Raw genomic sequence first — 19,177 nt, 5'->3', positions numbered from 1 at the left:
GTTTGGGACCAAATTGAAGCCAAAAATAAAAGTGGGACTAAATTGAAACAAACAATTAATATAAGGGACCAAAATAGGGTTTTAGCCTAATTTTTATTCACCTCCTTTCCAATTCCACTACAAAATTATAAGGACTCAACACGTAAGATTATCCAATTACCTTGTGCTAACAATATAATACTAGTAAAAACAAAAGAGTATCTTCATTCAATATTATTTGTATATTAAGATTTATTTGTAGCAAACAGTCACTCAATTTAGTGGGCCTCTTGATGGTGTGTTTGGGCTTCCTACTTTTCACCAATGGTTCCTCTATCATCCCTTCAGCAAGTGCTTGCATAGATGTATGACCCAACTCAATAGGAAGAGCTTGCTTATGAACTGTATCATTTTCCTCTCCTTCAAAATTCACCTTGTCCTCAAGGTGAAGGGTTGGATAAGCAGAGTAGAATTATGCAAATGGTTCCCAGGTGGCTTCCTCTGGCCTATGTCCTTCCCACTGAACCAACACTTGTTTTTGGGGAACACCATGGTTCAACACATTGCGAGATGCACAAATTGCTACAAGAATTTCCACAGGCTTGTTATCAAAACTACCAGCTAGCAAGTCGCGAGTTTGTGAAACCAACTGACCGCGAAACAACTTGAGGACTGAAATATGAAAAACAGGATGAATACGGCTTCTCGCGGGTAAGCCCACACGATATGCAACCTGGCCCACACGCTCCAAAACAGGAAATGGTCCATAAAAGCGTTTGCAAAGCTTGTGATGACGACCTTGTGAAACCAACGATTGTCTATAAGGCTGTAAATGCACCAACACCATGTCGCCAACCTCAAGGCTCACTTCACGACAATGACGATTAACTTTCATTTGCATGCGGTTCTGTGAAGCCAACAAATTGGTTTTCAAGGTGCGCAACAGTGCATCCCAAGTAGTAAGGCTCTCATCTAGAGCCTGAATTACAGTTGTGCCTCTAGTGTATTGTGGAATCGTGGGAGGAATGCGGCCATATAGAGCTTAGAATGGCAACATGTTGAGACTACTATGGAAGCTAGTATTGTAATGAAATTCTGCCCAACTTAGAAAGGAGACCCAGTCTATTGGTTTATCTTGTGTAAAAGCACGCAAATACTTCTCTAATCCCATATTGACAACTTCACTTTGGCCGTCAGTTTATGGATGATAGGCATTACTCATGGCCAACTCTGTACCACTTAGTGCAAATAGTTGCTGCCAAAAGGAACTCATAAAAATTGGGTCACGATCAAAGACAATCGAGCGAGGAAACCCATGATGACAATAACCAGATCAACGAAAAGAGTGGCTACTTTACTGGTTGTAAAATGAGAAGGTAAAGGACCAAAATGAGTAGATTTCGAGAGAAGATCTACCACCACCAAAATGGCAGAAAATCCTTTTGATGGAGGAAGCCCAGTAATAAAATTCATAGTAATATCCTCCCACACAGCTTCAGGAATAGGCAAAGGTTGCAATAAACCTGCCGGGGCTTGAGTGGAATACTTCACCTGTTGACATAAAAGACACTGAGCAATATGGTTAGCAACAACTTGCCGCATTTTGGGCCAACAAAAATTAGCAGATAACCGAGCAAGAGTACATTTGATGCCTGCATGTCCACCACTAGGAGTATCATGAAATTCATTGATGAGCACTTTGCATAAGGATGAGGTAAGACTAATTACATATCGACCGTGGAACATCAACAACCCTTGCCTTACGGAATAAGGAAAAAATAGATTTCCATATTGATGTTTGAAATGGAATGATTGGAGAGAAGGGTCAGTGAGATTTTCTTGCTTCAACTGGTCAATAAGTTGGAAGACAGGCCCAGAAACTATGGCAAGAAAAATTGAAGGCAGAGTAGTGGCATTATCATCCTGGGTAGTAGGGACCCTCGAAAGAGCATCTGCAACACAATTAGAGCTACCTGATTTGTACTCAATGCGAAAAGTGAAACCCATAAGTTTTCTCACATAAGATTGTTGATCTGGGTTTGAATCACTTGTTGCAAAAGCTCCTTTATACTTTTGTGATCAGTGTGAATCACAAATAAGGAACCTAACAAATATTTTTGCCACTTAAGCACAGCTTCGACGATTGCATGTAATTCCTTGACGTAAACAGAGGAGGCTTGAAGATGAGGACTCAATTTCTTGCTAAAATAAGCAATGGGATGACCTTTTTGCATTAAAACAGCCCCAACTCCATCATTAAAAGTGTAGACCCCTAAAATTGTCCGGGTCGGAAATAAGACTCGAAGACTCTCGAAGACTGAAGGAAAGTCAGCCAAAAGGACTCCTAGAAGACCCTGGAAGACTTTAGGATGATTGTCTGTAGGTTTAGAGGTCTTAGAGTAGCTTAAAATAAGAATGTGGGAGGATTGAAGATCAATACGGCCTCCTAGAGGTTCAGTACGGCCGTACTGAACATTTTGAACTACAATACGGCCGTACTGAACTCAATACGGCCGTATTGAAGTTTTTGAACTTCAGTACGGCCGTATCAAATTCAATACGGCCGTACCGTAGTTCAAAATTTCGGTACGGGCCGTATTGATGTCAGAGGCCGTATTGCGCCTCACTCCTATATATAGGACGTCATTTGGACGTTCCTCCACACTTTCACACTCAGTTTTGACTCCCTCCTTGAGTATTCTGAGGTTTTTGAGCAGTGTTCTGCCCTAGAAATCTCTCTGGGAGTCGATCCGACGAAGTTCTGGAATTCCGAGCACTTAGCTTGGAGATTCGAACCTAGTCGAAGGGAAATCCTCCGGATTTCCATAGTCAAAATTTTATAGGAGAGAGCGAGCGAGCTTGTAGAGCGAGGGAACGCCAAAAAGCTTCCCAGTTTTACTCAATATATAAAAGCACGCTTCAAGAGGTTTCTTCTTAAATCCTTCCTTTTACTGCTTTCTGTGTGCATATTTAAACTGTCATCATGTAGATAGTTAATTTATAATCGCTTATAATAAATAGGGGTAATTTAGTAATTTTACGCTATTATTTTAGAAATAATCTGTCATAGGGAACCCGAAAGGGGCGCTGTGGGGTGCTAACACCTTCCCCACGCGTAACCGACTCCCTTACCCAACTCTGGTTGTAATGGCCAAAGTTGATTTATAAAATCAATTGCCTTATCCCTTTTTCCAATGTTTTGAGTAAAACATTGGTGGCGACTCCACGAACCCCTCCTTTTGCGAAAACCACTAATCCATGGAGGGTCCCGCTTGGGATTAATATGGATTGGTGAGACATTTAATAAATAAATTGGATAAGATCGACAAGGTCTCAGTTTGAGAACAAGTCGTTCTAATAATCCAATACATTTTCAAAACCAAAATAATAAGCGAGCTCGACCGTCTTCGCGACCGCCGAGGCCCGTTTGGGCCGGTGGCGACAGATGGCGACTCTGCTGGGGAAGCCTTGAGAGTCAATCCCATTTAGTGATGGATTATTTTCAAAATAATAGTCTAAAATTACTTCACTACCTCTTATTTGTATGATAACATGATTTATTATATGGCTTTAATAACTGTTGTTTGTTTAATTTCCGCAATTGTTTGAAATACAAACTGTACACAAACCTTTGCACACAACAGTTCCCTCTATACCCGGGGGCATGAGTGGTAATCCATAGGGAGTGGATGTTAGTACGGCCGGTTGATGGGTTTATAGGAGCCTATGAGACCGTTGTCGGAAAGCATCACTCAAGGTGATAACCATGAACTTGAGTCCGACAGTGCGTTGGAGCTTTCCATCGACTTACGACGAGAGGAATTGGGTCCCTATAATGGGGGCACCTTGGGGGCCTCAGACCAAGTGAGAACAGTTAGAACCTCCTTGAATATGCACTTTTCTGCAGGAGACCCCTACCTCGTGATTCGCTCGTGACTGTTCGTGGATGAGTGAATTGTTTGTGCATTGCTTATGTGACATTGTATGAGCATACATTGCATTATTTAAACATACAACATTCCTATTCTTTTAAAATAAGAATAAATAGGAATAAAAATCTTCCATTACATGGTGTTAACATCTACCTTCATCACATTCATATAGGTAGTTTCCCTTTTCACCCAAGAAATAAATACAAAAACAAAATACCCAAAGAAAAAAGAAAAAAGGGTTATTTATCCAAACCAAGCAATATCATGCATCATCTTAGGGACATCCTAAAAACATGATAATGCTTAGTTGAATAAACACAATGCATGCATATTCATCGCCATCATCTCATATCATGCATTCTTATCAAAGATCATGGAGAGATCTAGGAGTCATTCATACATCTCTCCTAGTAATTCATTAATAAACATTAATAAAAAGAAAGAAATAATCGATGCGTATATTCAAAGAATGGATCACACGCCGTTCGTTATCAAGTGTAAGCCAACAACCGCGCCAAGCGAGCACACGTCAACTCCGTTGTTGGTAATCAAGACAAACAAGGGGGAAGGTCCAACACCATTAAGGATCACAGTTCCAAGGCCTTTCCCTTACAAATCAAATAAGGCTGTGCCGTGGATATACGACATCCACTCTTCTACCGACAGCGATATCTCCAACATCGCTGGACTTGGGGGCATGACTAGGAGTGGTAGGATCTACACTCCCGATGATCTTCATAACAAAGCCCCCAAGAATAAAGAAAAAGAAGAAAAGAAAACCGAGGAAAAAGAATCCGAGGAGGAGACAGACGAGCTGTTAAAGTATATCTGATAGAGCGAGTACTCCATCGAGGATCAACTTCATAAGACGCCAGCAAAGATTACGCTGTCGTCGTTGATCCGAAGCTCCGAACCGCATCGACAAGATCTGTTGAAAGTCTTGAACGAGGCATACGTGTCGCACACTATCTCCCAAGACGAGTTTGAGGGGATTGTTAGTCACATCAAGGCTAATGATCACCTCACCTTCATCGATGAAGAAATCCCCGCCAAGGGATCAAACCACAAACAAGCCCTTGCACATCTCTATAAAGTGCAAGGAGTATTACATCGCTAAAAGTCTTGGTAGATAATGGATCTTCCTTGAATGTGATGCCTAGAAGAACTCTTGATCAAGTGACAATCAAGGGAGTCCAAATGCGCCCGAGCAACATGATCGTTCGAGCTTTCGACGGTTCTAAAAGAGAAGTGGTGGGAGAAGTCAATCTTCCAATCCAAATTGGACCCACTATCTTCAACGTCGAATTTCAAGTGATGGACATCACTCCCGCATACAGCTGTCTCCTCGGCCGACCTTGGATTCATGATGCGAAAGCTGTTCCTTCTACGCTCCACCAGAAAGTCAAGTTCATAGTGGGTGACAAACTGGTGACCGAACAAGCTAAAGATGACATACTCATCAGCAAGCCATCCAACATACTTTATGTGGATGCAGCAGAGGAAGCTTTAGAAACCGCCTTCCAAGCATTGGAAATCGCCAATGTCGAAACGTTTCCCCGAGAAATGAAGAAGGTAGCCTCCATGCTCACCAAGAACGGATACTTGCCAGGACAAGGATTAGGCAAGGACTCCCAAGGAATCCCGGAGCTACCCATTATCAAGGATAAATCCGGGGAAACAAGGGTTAGGATACAACCCTAACAAAGATCAAAGAACGAAGAGGAATCAAGATCCTTCTCGACGTTCTTTAAGCCAGATCTTTAGGAAGGCCGGTTCACAAGCGTCAAGGCCGGTCGTCGTCGTCAAATGTTTTTCTCCTTCCGATAGGGATGTATAGACTCAGTGACTATTAGAGATCACTCCTCGGGGACAGCCCGACCCCCGAGCCTCGATAGGGCACATGTTTCCATTATGATTATAATAAAATCATTCTTCATTAATTCTTTATTGCTTCTTTTCTCGCTTGCAATAAAATTCTAGACCACATCATTTTAACCCTGTTTGAATAAACATGAATGAGGTTAAAATCATCTTAATAATAATAAACCCACATCATTTTTATGTGGAAGTGTGTGTGTCAACTTGGAGCACCTTTTCTTGGCCTCAATAAGTGCCATCATGGATAAAGAAATCCTAAAGAGCAAAAGACCCGCTAGGAATCCCACAAAAGGGTGACCTAGGCAAAAGTTAGGGTTACAAAATAAGACCAAAAGACCCGCTAGGAATCCCACAAAAGGGTGACCTAGGCAAAAATTAGGGTTACAAAATAATGAATAAAAACAAAAACCCGCTAAGACACCACAAATGGGTGTTTTAGGCAAAAGTAAGAGCCATCAAAAAAGGAAAAACCAGAATAAATCTATGATGGTACCATCAATTGAATTCAACAAAGGGGCTCAAGAAAAGCTATCCAAGTTGTCAAAGCACAATCATTAATAACAAAGATGTGCTTAACCTCACAAGTGTTTAAACAAACAAACCTAAACACAATAAGCCTACCTTGGCCATCCATGCTTACAAAAACAATTTTTCAAAAATAAAATAATCCCCTCTAAAACACAAACTTTTGAAAATATATCCTTTCCTTCTTTTCTCTCTTGTCCCAACGATTTTTGAATAATCTAGTGGAAACATGGAGATATAGTGGTCAATAGGAGGGTTGACACATCTCTTAAAGAAAGGGAAGAATCATTTGGTCGATGACACCAAAATCAAAATACGCATCATTCCTCGGTAACAGAAATCGGCAGAGCACAGTCCGTCTGGAGGAATGGCAAAATCCAAACAGAAAAACGCATCGGTTAATTCTTTTGAAAAAAGAATCAAATAGAATTAGGTGCATCATACCGCATACATGCATACAAATGATAGGTGTACTGGAAGATCACTTATTCTCTGTTTATTGAAAAAAAAAAAAAATATATATATATAAACTTCAGAAAAAAACAATGCGCCTGTACCATGTTCAGTACACCCGTACTAAAATTGGGGTTATGAACAAATTTTCAACTCAACATGGGCGTACTGAAATGGATACGGCCGTATTGGCCATAAAGAAATTTTCAAAGACCTCGTCATGAGGCAATTGCATAAAATAGAAAATAGGAAAAATTGATTGTGTATGACAGCAGTCAACAAAAAGCCGAAAACGGAAAAGAGGCATGGGTACAAAAAATCCAACAAGAAAATTGTACAGAATAACTGAGCCTGGAGAGGCTCGCCGAAAGAATACTCTTTCAGAATAATTGAGCCTGGAGAGGCTTGTCGAAACAATACTCATACAGAATAACTGAGCCTGGAGAGGCTTGCCGAAAGAATACTCTCAGAATAACTGAGCCTGGAGAGGCTTGCCGAAATAATACTCTCAGAATAACTGAGCCTGGAGAGGCTTGCCGAAAGAATACTCTCTCAAAATAATTGAGCCTGGAGAGGCTCGCCGAAATAATACTCTCTCAGAATAACTGAGCCTGGAGAGGCTTGCCTAAATAATACTCCCGCAGAATAATTGAGCCTGGAGAGGCCTGCCGAAATAATACTCCTTCAGAATAATTGAGCCTGGAGAGGCTCGCCGAAATAATACTCTTTCATCATAACTAAAGCCTGGAGAGGCTTGCCTAAATAATACTCCCGCAGAATAATTGAGCCTGGAGAGGCTTGCCGAAATAATACTCCTTCAGAATAATTGAGCCTGTAGAGGCTCGCCGAAATAATACTCTTTCATCATAACTAAAGCCTGGAGAGGCTTGCAGAAATAATACTCTCAGAATATTTGAGCCTGGAGAGGCTTGCAGAAATAATACTCTCAGAATAATTGAGCCTGGAGAGGCTTGCAGAAATAATACTTCCTCAGAATAACTAAAGCCTGGAGAGGCTTGCAGAAATAATACTCCCCCAACTGTACAGAATAAATGAGCCTGGAGAGGCTCGCAGAAATAATACTCCCCAGAGAAACCTCAACTCAAGCTCATGGAACGAATCCCCAGCGAGAGCTATCAAAGCAAAATCGACGCAATCCCCAATGGAAGTGCGATCATCCAAACAGTATATCCAAGTCAAAGGACTTAAACTTCCTCAGTGAAGATAGCTCTCCAGCTCAAGCGTTGAGTGAGGCTAAGCCTGCAGAGGCTTCCTAAATAATACTCTGGGATACATAAGATCCCTCATTCCCCAATCGCCTACTCAGAGGCATCCCTGCAAAAAGAGAAAAATCAAAAATATCAATAAGTATTCCCCAAGCGGAATCTGGCACTCAGCCGAATACTGAACTCCAATTCCTCAGTCGCCTACATAAGAGGCACTCCTTCAAAAGGAAAAATCATAAAAAGATCAATAATCATTCCCCAAGAGGAATCCGGCTCTCAGCCTATCATTGAACATCAAGATGATCTGCCTAATAGAAGAGGCCAATCACAAACCAATGACAAAATCCCCTGGCGGATAACAGCCTACACAGAGGCAACAAAATCCAAAAAATTAAAAAGAGTTACCCGAATAAGGATAACCGGGATACTCCACCAACGTCCAAAGGACGTCAGCCAATCATAAGGCACTGCTCGTCTCAGAAAGAGCATCTTCGTGTCTACACCCCAAGGAAACAGAAATTCCTCAATGGGCGCCAACTACTCAATGGAAAGTTGGGACACAAGAACCTATGAGTAACTGCACATCCCCTAGACGGATCCCTGCGTTATCCAGCCCTCAGTGGCACAAAAATCAAAAACAATCGTCGAAACAGCATCGTGGACTGTGGAGACAAAATCAACATCCAGAATCCCCAGCGGATAACAGCCTACACAGAGGCAGCAAAAATCAGAAAAATCAAAAAGAGATACCCGAATAAGGATGAACCGGGATACTCCGCCAACGTCAAAGGACGTCAGCCAAACATAAGGCATCGCTCAACTCAGAGAGAAAGAGCATCTGTGTCTACACCCCAAGGAGTCAAAAATTCCCATGGGTACCAACTAAGCAATGCAAGTTGGGACACAAGAACCTATGAATGACTGCACATCCCCTAGACGGATCCCTGCGTTGTCCAGCCCTCAGCGGCACAAAATCAGAAAAACAAACCGTCGAAGCAGCATTGTGGACTGTGGAGACAAACTATACTCAACTACCTCATTTTGAGAGGCAAAGTCTGGAGAGACGATACTCAAACAAGGTCTGGAGAGACAGTACTCAAACAAGGTCTGGAGAGACGGTACTCAAACAAGGTCTGGAGAGACAGTACTCAAACAAGGTCTGGAGAGACAGTACTCAAACAAAGTCTGGAGAGACGATACTCAAACAAGGTCTGGAGAGACGGTACTCAAACAAGGTCTGGAGAGACAGTACTCAAACAAGGTCTGGAGAGACAGTACTCAAACAAGGTCTGGAGAGACAGTACTCAAACAAGGTCTGGAGAGACAGTACTCAAACAAGGTCTGGAGAGACAGTACTCAAACGAAGTCTGGAGAGACAGTACTCAAACGAAGTCTGGAGAGACAGTACTCAAAGAAAGTCTGGAGAGACGGTACTCAAACAAAGTCTGGAGAGACAGTACTCAAACAAAGTCTGGAGAGACGATACTCAAACAAAGTCTGGAGAGACGGTACTCAAACAAAGTCTGGAGAGACGGTACTCAAGGTCTGGAGAGACAATACTCAAAGTCTGGAGAGACGGTACTCAAGGTCTGGAGAGACAGTACTCAACCATCAGCGTCGTCAGAGGCACGTCGGTGTTCAACTTCCAGCTCGGGCGTCGAGTGAAGTTGACCCTGGAGAGGGTAAACTTAGCTACCGAGGTTGTCAGAAGCGCCGAGGTATGCAACAACCTGGAGAGGCTACTCAACAATTTTCCACCGGAAGACGCTACAAGTCAGAAGGTTGGCATATTCCCCGGACAATTGGGTCAACTCCTTTACTTATCAACCGGTGCACAAAAAGGCCGTTTGACTAAGTAAAGGGGGGGCAGCTGTAGACCCCTAAAATTGTCCGGGTCGGAAATAAGACTCGAAGACTCTCGAAGACTGAAGGAAAGTCAGCCAAAAGGACTCCTAGAAGACCCTGGAAGACTTTAGGATGATTGTCTGTAGGTTTAGAGGTCTTAGAGTAGCTTAAAATAAGAATGTGGGAGGATTGAAGATCAATACGGCCTCCTAGAGGTTCAGTACGGCCGTACTGAACATTTTGAACTACAATACGGCCGTACTGAACTCAATACGGCCGTATTGAAGTTTTTGAACTTCAGTACGGCCGTACCAAATTCAATACGGCCGTACCGTAGTTCAAAATTTCGGTACGGGCCGTATTGATGTCAGAGGCCGTATTGCGCCTCACTCCTATATATAGGACGTCATTTGGACGTTCCTCCACACTTTCACACTCAGTTTTGACTCCCTCCTTGAGTATTCTGGGGTTTTTGAGTAGTGTTCTGCCCTAGAAATCTCTCTGGGAGTCGATCCGACGAAGTTCTGGAATTCCGAGCACTTAGCTTGGAGATTCGAACCTAGTCGAAGGGAAATCCTCCGGATTTCCATAGTCAAAATTTTATAGGAGAGAGCGAGCGAGCTTGTAGAGCGAGGGAACGCCAAAAAGCTTCCCAGTTTTACTCAATATATAAAAGCACGCTTCAAGAGGTTTCTTCTTAAATCCTTCCTTTTACTGCTTTCTGTGTGCATATTTAAACTGTCATCATGTAGATAGTTAATTTATAATCGCTTATAATAAATAGGGGTAATTTAGTAATTTTACGCTATTATTTTAGAAATAATCTGTCATAGGGAACCCGAAAGGGGCGCTGTGGGGTGCTAACACCTTCCCCACGCGTAACCGACTCCCTTACCCAACTCTGGTTGTAATGGCCAAAGTTGATTTATAAAATCAATTGCCTTATCCCTTTTTCCAATGTTTTGAGTAAAACATTGGTGGCGACTCCACGAACCCCTCCTTTTGCGAAAACCACTAATCCATGGAGGGTCCCGCTTGGGATTAATATGGATTGGTGAGACATTTAATAAATAAATTGGATAAGATCGACAAGGTCTCAGTTTGAGAACAAGTCGTTCTAATAATCCAATACATTTTCAAAACCAAAATAATAAGCGAGCTCGACCGTCTTCGCGACCGCCGAGGCCCGTTTGGGCCGGTGGCGACAAAAAGCATCAGTCTCAACAATAAATTCTTGAGAAAAATCAGGAAGTTGTAAAATAGGGGCTTCGACCATGGCTGTTTGAGAGCTGCAAAAGCAGAATCCGCAGCAACACTCCATTCAAAGGCATCCTTACGCAAAAGGTCTGTAAGAGGAGCAACAATTAAAGCATATTTAGTCACAAATCGACAATAATATCTTGAGTCCTAAAAAACCGCATAGCTATTTAATGTTTTTGGGAGTAGGCCACTACACCATGGCTTTAATCTTCTTAGGATTAGCATGAACACCTATAGAAGAGACAATGTGGCCCAAGTATTCGATGGAATGCTTGCAAAAAAAACACTTAGAGAGCTTAGCATAGAATTTATGTGAGTATAAACGATGCAAAACCAGCTCTAAATGTTGAAGATGATCATCCAAAGAATAACTATATATCAAAATATCGTCGAAGAAAATAATGACGAACCTTCGAAGATAAGATGAAAATAGTTGGTTCATGGTTGCCTGAAATGTCGATGGGGCATTTGCTAAGCTGAAAGGCATAAAAAGAAACTCAAAGTGACCATCATGAGTATGAAATGTCGTCTTGTATACATCTTTAGAGTGTACACAAATCTGGTGATATCCATCATGCAAATCCAGCTTGCTAAAAATTGAGGCACCCCCCAACTCAGCCAAGAGTTCATCAATAGTAGGAATTGGGAACTTATCCTTCACAATGGCAGCATTAAGGGCCCTATAATCGACGCAAAATTTCCACGACCCATCTTTCTTACAAACAAGCAAAACAGGAGATGAGAAAGGGCTATGGCTTGGTCGAATGATCCCTTGCTCAAGCATTTCGCGAATTAACTTTTCCATCTTCGATTTTTGAAAGTGTGGGTATCTATATGGACGAATGTTGACAGGTTTGGTGCCGGCGATCAAATGAATGCGATGGTCAATAACACGATGAGGCGGTAGGCCTAAAGGGTGTTGAAAAAGATCCTTGTATTTGAGCAATAATGGTTGAACTGTTGAGCTTAGGAGAGCTTGAATCTTAAAGGAGTTTTGATGATCACAACAAGTATACAACAACAACTTGGAGCACAAAAACAAAGGCAAAGAAGAGTCAAGAAAATGCTATGAAATGGAGCTATGTAATAGAGCTTAGGAAATAAATTGTTTTGAATGTGTTTTTATATTTTGTGTGCTTAATATGCTTTGTGCATAATCAAATCTTATCTAAACTAAGTAGAGAGTATATGATGATGAGTTAAAAACATTGGAAAGTTATTTTGAGTCTTAAAATGAAGTTTTAAGAACTAACTCAAAATAATCGATTATTGTTAAATATAATCGATTATTCCAGCTAATAGGCTAAGTGGAATGCCTTGCTGTAATAATCGATTATTTGCCAAAATAATCGATTATCCCAGGAACAACTCTCTGGAATAAGCGATTATCGAGCTAAATAATCGATTATATTGTTCTTGGTTGGTTTCCAGAAAACCTGAAGAACAAAATAATCGATTATTCTTTAAAATAATCGATTATCTGTGTCTGAAACTTTTATAAATAGTTTGAACTTTGAGAAACTACAGACAAGAGTTAGAACTGATAATCAATTTGTGAAAAACGTTTTTGTGAGTCTTTGTGACATCTTGGAGAGTTTTCTTTGTGAAATCCAAGAGTGAAAACGTTTGTGAAAAGCTTGTGAGAAGATCATCATCATCATATTCTTGAAAGGGGAAGATAAAGATTTGTTCAAGAATTCCAGGTGAATTCGTTCCTTTTATTCTTTGTGAATCTTTGTGAAAAATCTTGAGAAGGGTTTCTCAAGTGGTAAGATTTCTTGTAGTGGGTTCTACAAGGGGTGCTTTCTTGGGGTCAAGAAAGTGGTTATCTTTTAGTGTTGAAGTATATGCATGTGTCTGTGCTTGTAAACCTTCTTGCTTAAAGATAGTGGAACAAATCTTAATCAGGTGTTGATTAAGGACTGGATGTAGGTCACATGTGGAGTGGCTGAACCAGTATAAAAGACTTGTGCAATCTTCTTCTACCTTATCTTTTACATTGTGTAATTTCTTGGTTGAACTTTAAACAAGATAAAACTTGATTAACAAGTGTATGTGAATCTTGATGGTTTAAATATGTAATTGAACATTATTTTTGAACCTCATTATGTTGTAATCAAGTGAGCATATTGCATTCATATTTTCGTAACAAGTCTTTAGAAGAGCTTCATTTGGAAATTCTGTCATAGAAAAGTTTTGATTGAAATTAAGATCCAAAATACTCTGATAAATTTTTAAAGGGTCATTGAATCCAATTCACCCCCCTCTTGGATTGTGCCATTCTTTTCTATCATGAACTGCAGGGGAAATGTCCAATGGCAAGGCAAACTCTGATGAAATGGTAACCATATCAACCACTAAACTAGAAAGCTCAAAAAGAAAAGGAGAATCCTTATGGTGAACAAGAGCTTGTAAGTGATGGATAGAAATTAGACTCGGCAGAGATTTGGTTTCACCTCTAAGAGTCACCTGTTGACCTTCCAAATAAAATCCATAGTGAGAGCTGAGTAATCATGTGATACTCGACCAAGAGATTGGAGCCAAGGAAACTCGAAAACAACATCAGGACCTTCAATCTCCAACATAAAGAGATTGACTGTGAATTCAATTCCTTGCATAATCAAAGACGTTGTAGGACAACTATATTGACAACTCAAGAAAGCACCACTGCCTGTGGAAACTCGAAAATGAGGAATAGGTGTTACTGGAAGAGCCAATTGTTCAACCAATTAGGGTTTGATGAAATTGTGAGTGTTGCCGCTATCAATTAAGACTTGAAATTGTTTTGAGCCAAAAGACCCGAACACGTGTAAAGAGAGGCCCTAAAGTTGACAAGAAAGAGTGTCAAGGGTGGAAATATCACCAGAAACATCCTCGGGTGTCATATCCTGATCTCCCAATTCCTTGTTGGTAGGAGTATCATCATCCTCGCAACCAAGGAGCAATAAGTATTTGCTTTGACAACGATGATTGGGTCCAAATTTTTTATCGCAATTGTAACAGAGACCGCGCTCTCTCTCTTATCACGCAACTTTGTTGGTGTTAGACGCCAAATCGGAAGGGTCGGTGAGGGTAAAAGAGGTGGAAGTTTGGTTGTATGTGCGGTTTGAGAATTGGGCTTGGTTGTTGGAATACGAGAAACCTCGCTTGGGTCGATTACACTTGACAGTTGGACTCGACCCGTTACATGTCTAGAACAAAAGGAAGAAGACCCACGAGGACTTCCTTTTACTGTAACAGTTGCATCATCCATTCGAGCTTCATAAGCACTAGCCATGGGAAAGGCTTCCATCAATGTTATTGGACGATGGAATTGTAACTCACGACGAATGTCCGCTTGAAGACCGGTAATGAAAAAACTAATGAGAAGAGGTTCCGATATACCTGTAACTTTGTTCAACAATTCCTCGAATTGAGTTTGGAATTCGACAACCGATGACGTCTGTGTGAGTTTCGAAAGATTGCCTTCATAATCCTCATAAACATTAGGACCGAATCAGTGTTTAACCGCGGTAATGAAAGAAGGCCAATTAGAGAATAGATCATTTCTCTTGGCCCATTGAAATCAAGCCGCTGCACGTCCCTCCAAATGAAAGGAGACAATCTGCAATCGTGTGTCTGGTGGGGTTCCATAATAATCAAAATAAGCTTCAATACGAAACAACCAATCAGCAAGATCAGAACCATCAAAACGTGGGACATCGAGTTTCATTGAGCGAGGTGTCAATGTGTGTGAACGATGACTCAGAATCCGCGTGAGTTTGTTGAAACTCGGTACAAAGGTTAGCCATCTTGGTCCCCACAGAAAACATGAACTGTTGCAAGGAAGCATGGATTGAATCGGAGAGAGTATCCAACTGTTTTTGAGAAATAGCAGAAGAAGACATGGCACCCAATCTACAAAATGGAGAAGAAGAATCAATGAAAGCACCAATGTTATAGTAGAAATAGAAGAGCACTTTTCGAGCAGGCGTTTGCTCCAAAAAAAGAAAGACGAAGGAAGAAAGAAGCAAGAGAGAATAATTCTATTATAATTTCAATTCACCTCTTTTCCAATTCCACTACAAATTTATAAGGACTCAACATGTAAGATTGTCCAACCACCTTGTGCTAACAATATCATATTAGTAAAAACAAAATAGTATCCCCATTCAGTATTATTTGTATATTAAGATTTATTTATAGTAAACAAAGTCACTCAATTTAGTGGGCCTCTTGATGGTGTGTTTGGGCCTCCCACTTTCCACCAATGATTCCTCTATCATCCCTTCAGCAGGTACTTGCATAGATATATGACCCAACTCAATAAGAAGAGCTTGCTTATAAACTATATCAGTATGTTTATCTCTCACTCTCCTCTTGTCATAGCCTCGTGTCATGTGAAAAGTCTAGCACTGTTTTAGTAAATATTTTAAAGAAAAATTATAAGATTGATTGAGTAGTTTAAAACTAAAAAGAAACTAAACTAAAAACTGCTTTTAAGTTTTGACATTTTTATAACTCAAAACTAAAGGGCAGCCGAAACAGGCCTAAGATAAGTATTTTTAGGACTCTTTTGTATAAAGACCACAAATATTCTCCATAAGAGCTGGATATCATAGGACCTAACTTAGGTCTTACAATTGAAAATGAAAAGATGTTCAATAATAATGTATGTAAACTTTAAATTTGTAGACCTTCGATCTCTGGTGATTACATTGGATCACAACTAATTGGATTACATTGGATCACAACTAATTGGATAAGTTAGACTCATCTAAGGAGACAAAGACCTCCATGAAACGGATATAAGTAAATTTGAAAGCTAAAACTTTCATATCCATAATGAACAAAACACATTCATTTTCACTTCTAAAAAATTCCAGTACGTTTGCTCATTCAAATATTTAATCAAGAAAGACAAACATCTGTTCATTCAAAAAAAATAAGCTATGTCATTTTTTTTTCCTTCTCTAAGCTATATTCCACATCTAAATAAGGTAAGCAATAACATTGTGTGAACTTCCACTCCAAAATCTGGTCTTCTGCTTTAAAATCCTCTTCACCTAAGATAGGTAGATGATATCCATAATAAGACATATGTTATCAATGATGAGATCGCTTCAAATGCCCTTGGTCCCTTGAGTAAGGTAATAGGAGGAATTACTGACACCATCAAGAAGGTTGCCAACAGCCACGAGATAGCAAATGCTCCAACCCTGCATCAAAGCACCATTTTAAAAAGGAAAACCTAAAGAGAAAAGCCACAAATGCATCAAATTCTAAAGAAGGGCACGATGATATTAGCATCATAATGTTCACACCATGAGATATCACTGAAAAATAACAAATCATGATCTGACGGAATATATTCTTAACATATTTGAAAAAATAAGAGATATCTTTATGTACATACCCATATAAAAAAGCTCGTATCTTGCTCTTCAGCCGATCATATATAAAATATATTGTAGCGATCAGAGATAATGCTACCTGGAGAGTTGGCCCTTCCTCAGTTGGAAAGAGTACAGTTAAAACTCCAAGTAACAAAAATGCTAGTGACGTTTTTATAATGAATTTTGTAGATGGAGTTTGAAATCTGCCTCGGACAGCCTGAACAAATCGGGATTGATTGACTTCCCTCACTTTTTTCTTAATGTCAATTTTTGGGTTCTTCCGCTCATAGAACTTTTGCATGATTATTTTGTCATGTGCTGACTCAATTGCATCTACACTTGCCTTGTGTCCAGCATATTTTTGAATAAGGAAGTTCCTTGCTGATTGAATTTCATCTTCAGAAGCTTCCCTGCTTATTCCAAGTCGTTTATATGGGTCTCTCACATTAATTCTTGGAAAAACAGCTGCATTTGCAGCAAAAGATCAGAAAAATGATAAGCTAAGCAGTACTATATTATTGGTTTTAAAGGAACCCACTATGACATGCAAGTAATATATTTCACAGATTTCAGCAAAAAGAAAGTTGTGGGTCGGAATGAAGAGAAAAAGTCATTATGGACAAACAACAAGGCAAAATCTATTACCCATGAAGTAGTTATTAATCTGGAAAAAAAAAAGTTTTATACCACAAAAATAAAAGGCTGAAAAACAGTTTCCTTTTCAATCTTTAACAGCCAGTCCACCTAGCCTCCCCAGCTGGTAAGGTGTCATTCTATTTTTATCATTGTATGCCTCTCGAAAACACCAAGATCTATGAATGATGTGTTTAAATAATACTAAAAATGATGATATGATTGCAATTCAACAATCCAATGAATAAAAGCACAAGAAAATTCCTAGTCTAGCATTCAGGAGAGGACCAAACATCCACTATGATCACATAATCATTTTCAATTTTAATTTTATTTTTACTAACCTATTGCTTCAGGGAAAAGTACCATTTCCCTAGTACCTAATATACCAGTTTTACTTATTTGATCAATGCCCTAGCAGTGACATTTTCTGTATCATAAAATATAAAAATTGAGATCTTCAAGAAAGAAAATTACCAGAAGAATCATTAGCCATATCGCCATATGAAGCATCCATTGCACTTTTGATCAACTGAACTTGTCGTCCATTGCTTTTTAGTATTGGAGACATAAAGCTTGTTCTGTAAAGTGAGAAGGTGAGGAAAATAATGAATTGTTCATCCATTCAACTTAGCAGAACCTTACATCATGTTCCAAGTTCAAGAGGTAGTTGTTCTTAACACATACCTTTCCACCTGGACTAACTCTATCCCTTGTTTCCATTTTCCAGCCACAGAAAAGGCCATAACCCGAACATGGCGTGATCCCAAGGGAGCAAAAGGTAGCTGGGGACATCTTGAGGTACAACCACTCAAACTAGATGCAGTCATTGCTACTAAAATCCTCTGTCAATATGATCTACCTGTTTACGCTTTGTGAGAAATTGTGATCACCACTTGATGTTTCAAGGTTCAAAAAAAGAAAATCAACAACAATGGACAAAGATTGCAGCACCAGATATGGCCTGTTTGGATAATTTTTAGAAGCTCTCTACAAATAGTTTCTCCAAAATCTTGTTTTTAACTTGTATATAAGCTAAGCTTAGCATATAGAAAAGTTTATTTCAATTTTCCTTTCTATTTTTTTTCCTCCTATAAGTGCTTTTGGACAAGTTTATCCACACAGACCCATAAAAAAACAAGTAGGACAATTATCATGCATTACAAACCAATTGTTATCAATATCATCATATACCTAATCTATCAATTCTTAGATTCCAAAAGTCAGTCTCTAAAGTTCTGATTCAACATACCACCATTTTTCCTCCTACTTTTCTTGCCAGATAAGAAGATCCAACTTAAATATTTTGCTCGAATTGTTCACTGCAAAGAACTTTAACCAGCTAATTATCTACAATGCAACTTAGCACTACCAACATATCTAGTACTATCATATACCAACTAGTTCATACTAAGTTGCAACCCTAGGTTTTAAATTGTGGCCCACAACCGCATTTCATTGTTTTAAAAATCCAGTACCTTAATTTTCAGCAAGCACAACTTAAAATGCTGACCCGATTAACAATAAGAAAAATTATGAAAAAGAAGAAAGCGCAGCAAAGAGGGGCAAATAAATATGAGAATATGGAAGCAGAAATGAAAGTAGAAGAATTGAATTGACATAGAAATGGAAGAATAAAAGCAGAATGAGAGAGAATATAAAAGTATTGTATTGGATTTGAAAGGAGAAGTTGGGGTTACCAGTGAAAAAACAAAGGGTGTTAAGAGTTCAGACGGTGTTGGATTCCTTCAGCTTTGACATGTGATGAACGGATAGCGAAAGTGCCGAACCAGCCAGACCCAAACCAAAACCCTGCTCCACCCAAACAATCAAAAGGGTAACAAATAGGGTATATTTACTTGCATTTTTTTTTTCTTCTCTTTTCATTTTTTATTTTTTATGTTTAATTTGAAAATTTTCAATTATTTTGTATATAACACACGACTTTTTAGAAGAAAAAAAATTATATATAAGAAAAACATGAAAGGAATTGAAGATAAAGTGATAATTTTATAATTAAAAAATAGGAAACGAGAAGGTTCTTACATTTGTGTGATTGGGAAATTATTTT

General features: G+C 39.6%; 1 protein-coding gene across 2 annotated transcripts; it reads right to left on the bottom strand.

Moving 5' to 3' along the window:
* Positions 1-15,916: 15,916 nt before the first annotated feature.
* On the bottom strand, positions 15,917-18,960 carry LOC109790479 (DnaJ (DUF3353)). 2 transcript variants are annotated; one of them, XM_020349633.3, is made up of 5 exons: positions 18,807-18,960; positions 17,794-17,968; positions 17,584-17,687; positions 16,494-16,938; positions 15,917-16,296 (listed from the first exon to the last, which is right to left on the bottom strand). In XM_020349633.3, exons 2-5 carry the CDS (start codon positions 17,934-17,936, stop codon positions 16,140-16,142), a joined length of 849 nt encoding a protein of 282 aa, XP_020205222.1. In that variant the 5' UTR covers positions 17,937-17,968; positions 18,807-18,960; the 3' UTR covers positions 15,917-16,139. The 2 variants fall into 2 exon arrangements, with proteins under 2 accessions (XP_020205222.1, XP_020205224.1); XM_020349635.3 differs by having other exon boundaries at positions 17,794-17,977; positions 18,807-18,940.
* Between the last annotated feature and the right edge of the window lie 217 nt (positions 18,961-19,177).

Source organism: Cajanus cajan, chromosome 5 (assembly GCF_000230855.2).
Source record: "Cajanus cajan strain Asha chromosome 5, NIPB_CcT2T_4, whole genome shotgun sequence".
NCBI lineage: Eukaryota > Viridiplantae > Streptophyta > Magnoliopsida > Fabales > Fabaceae > Cajanus > Cajanus cajan.
This window is presented reverse-complemented; position numbering and strand designations above follow the sequence as displayed.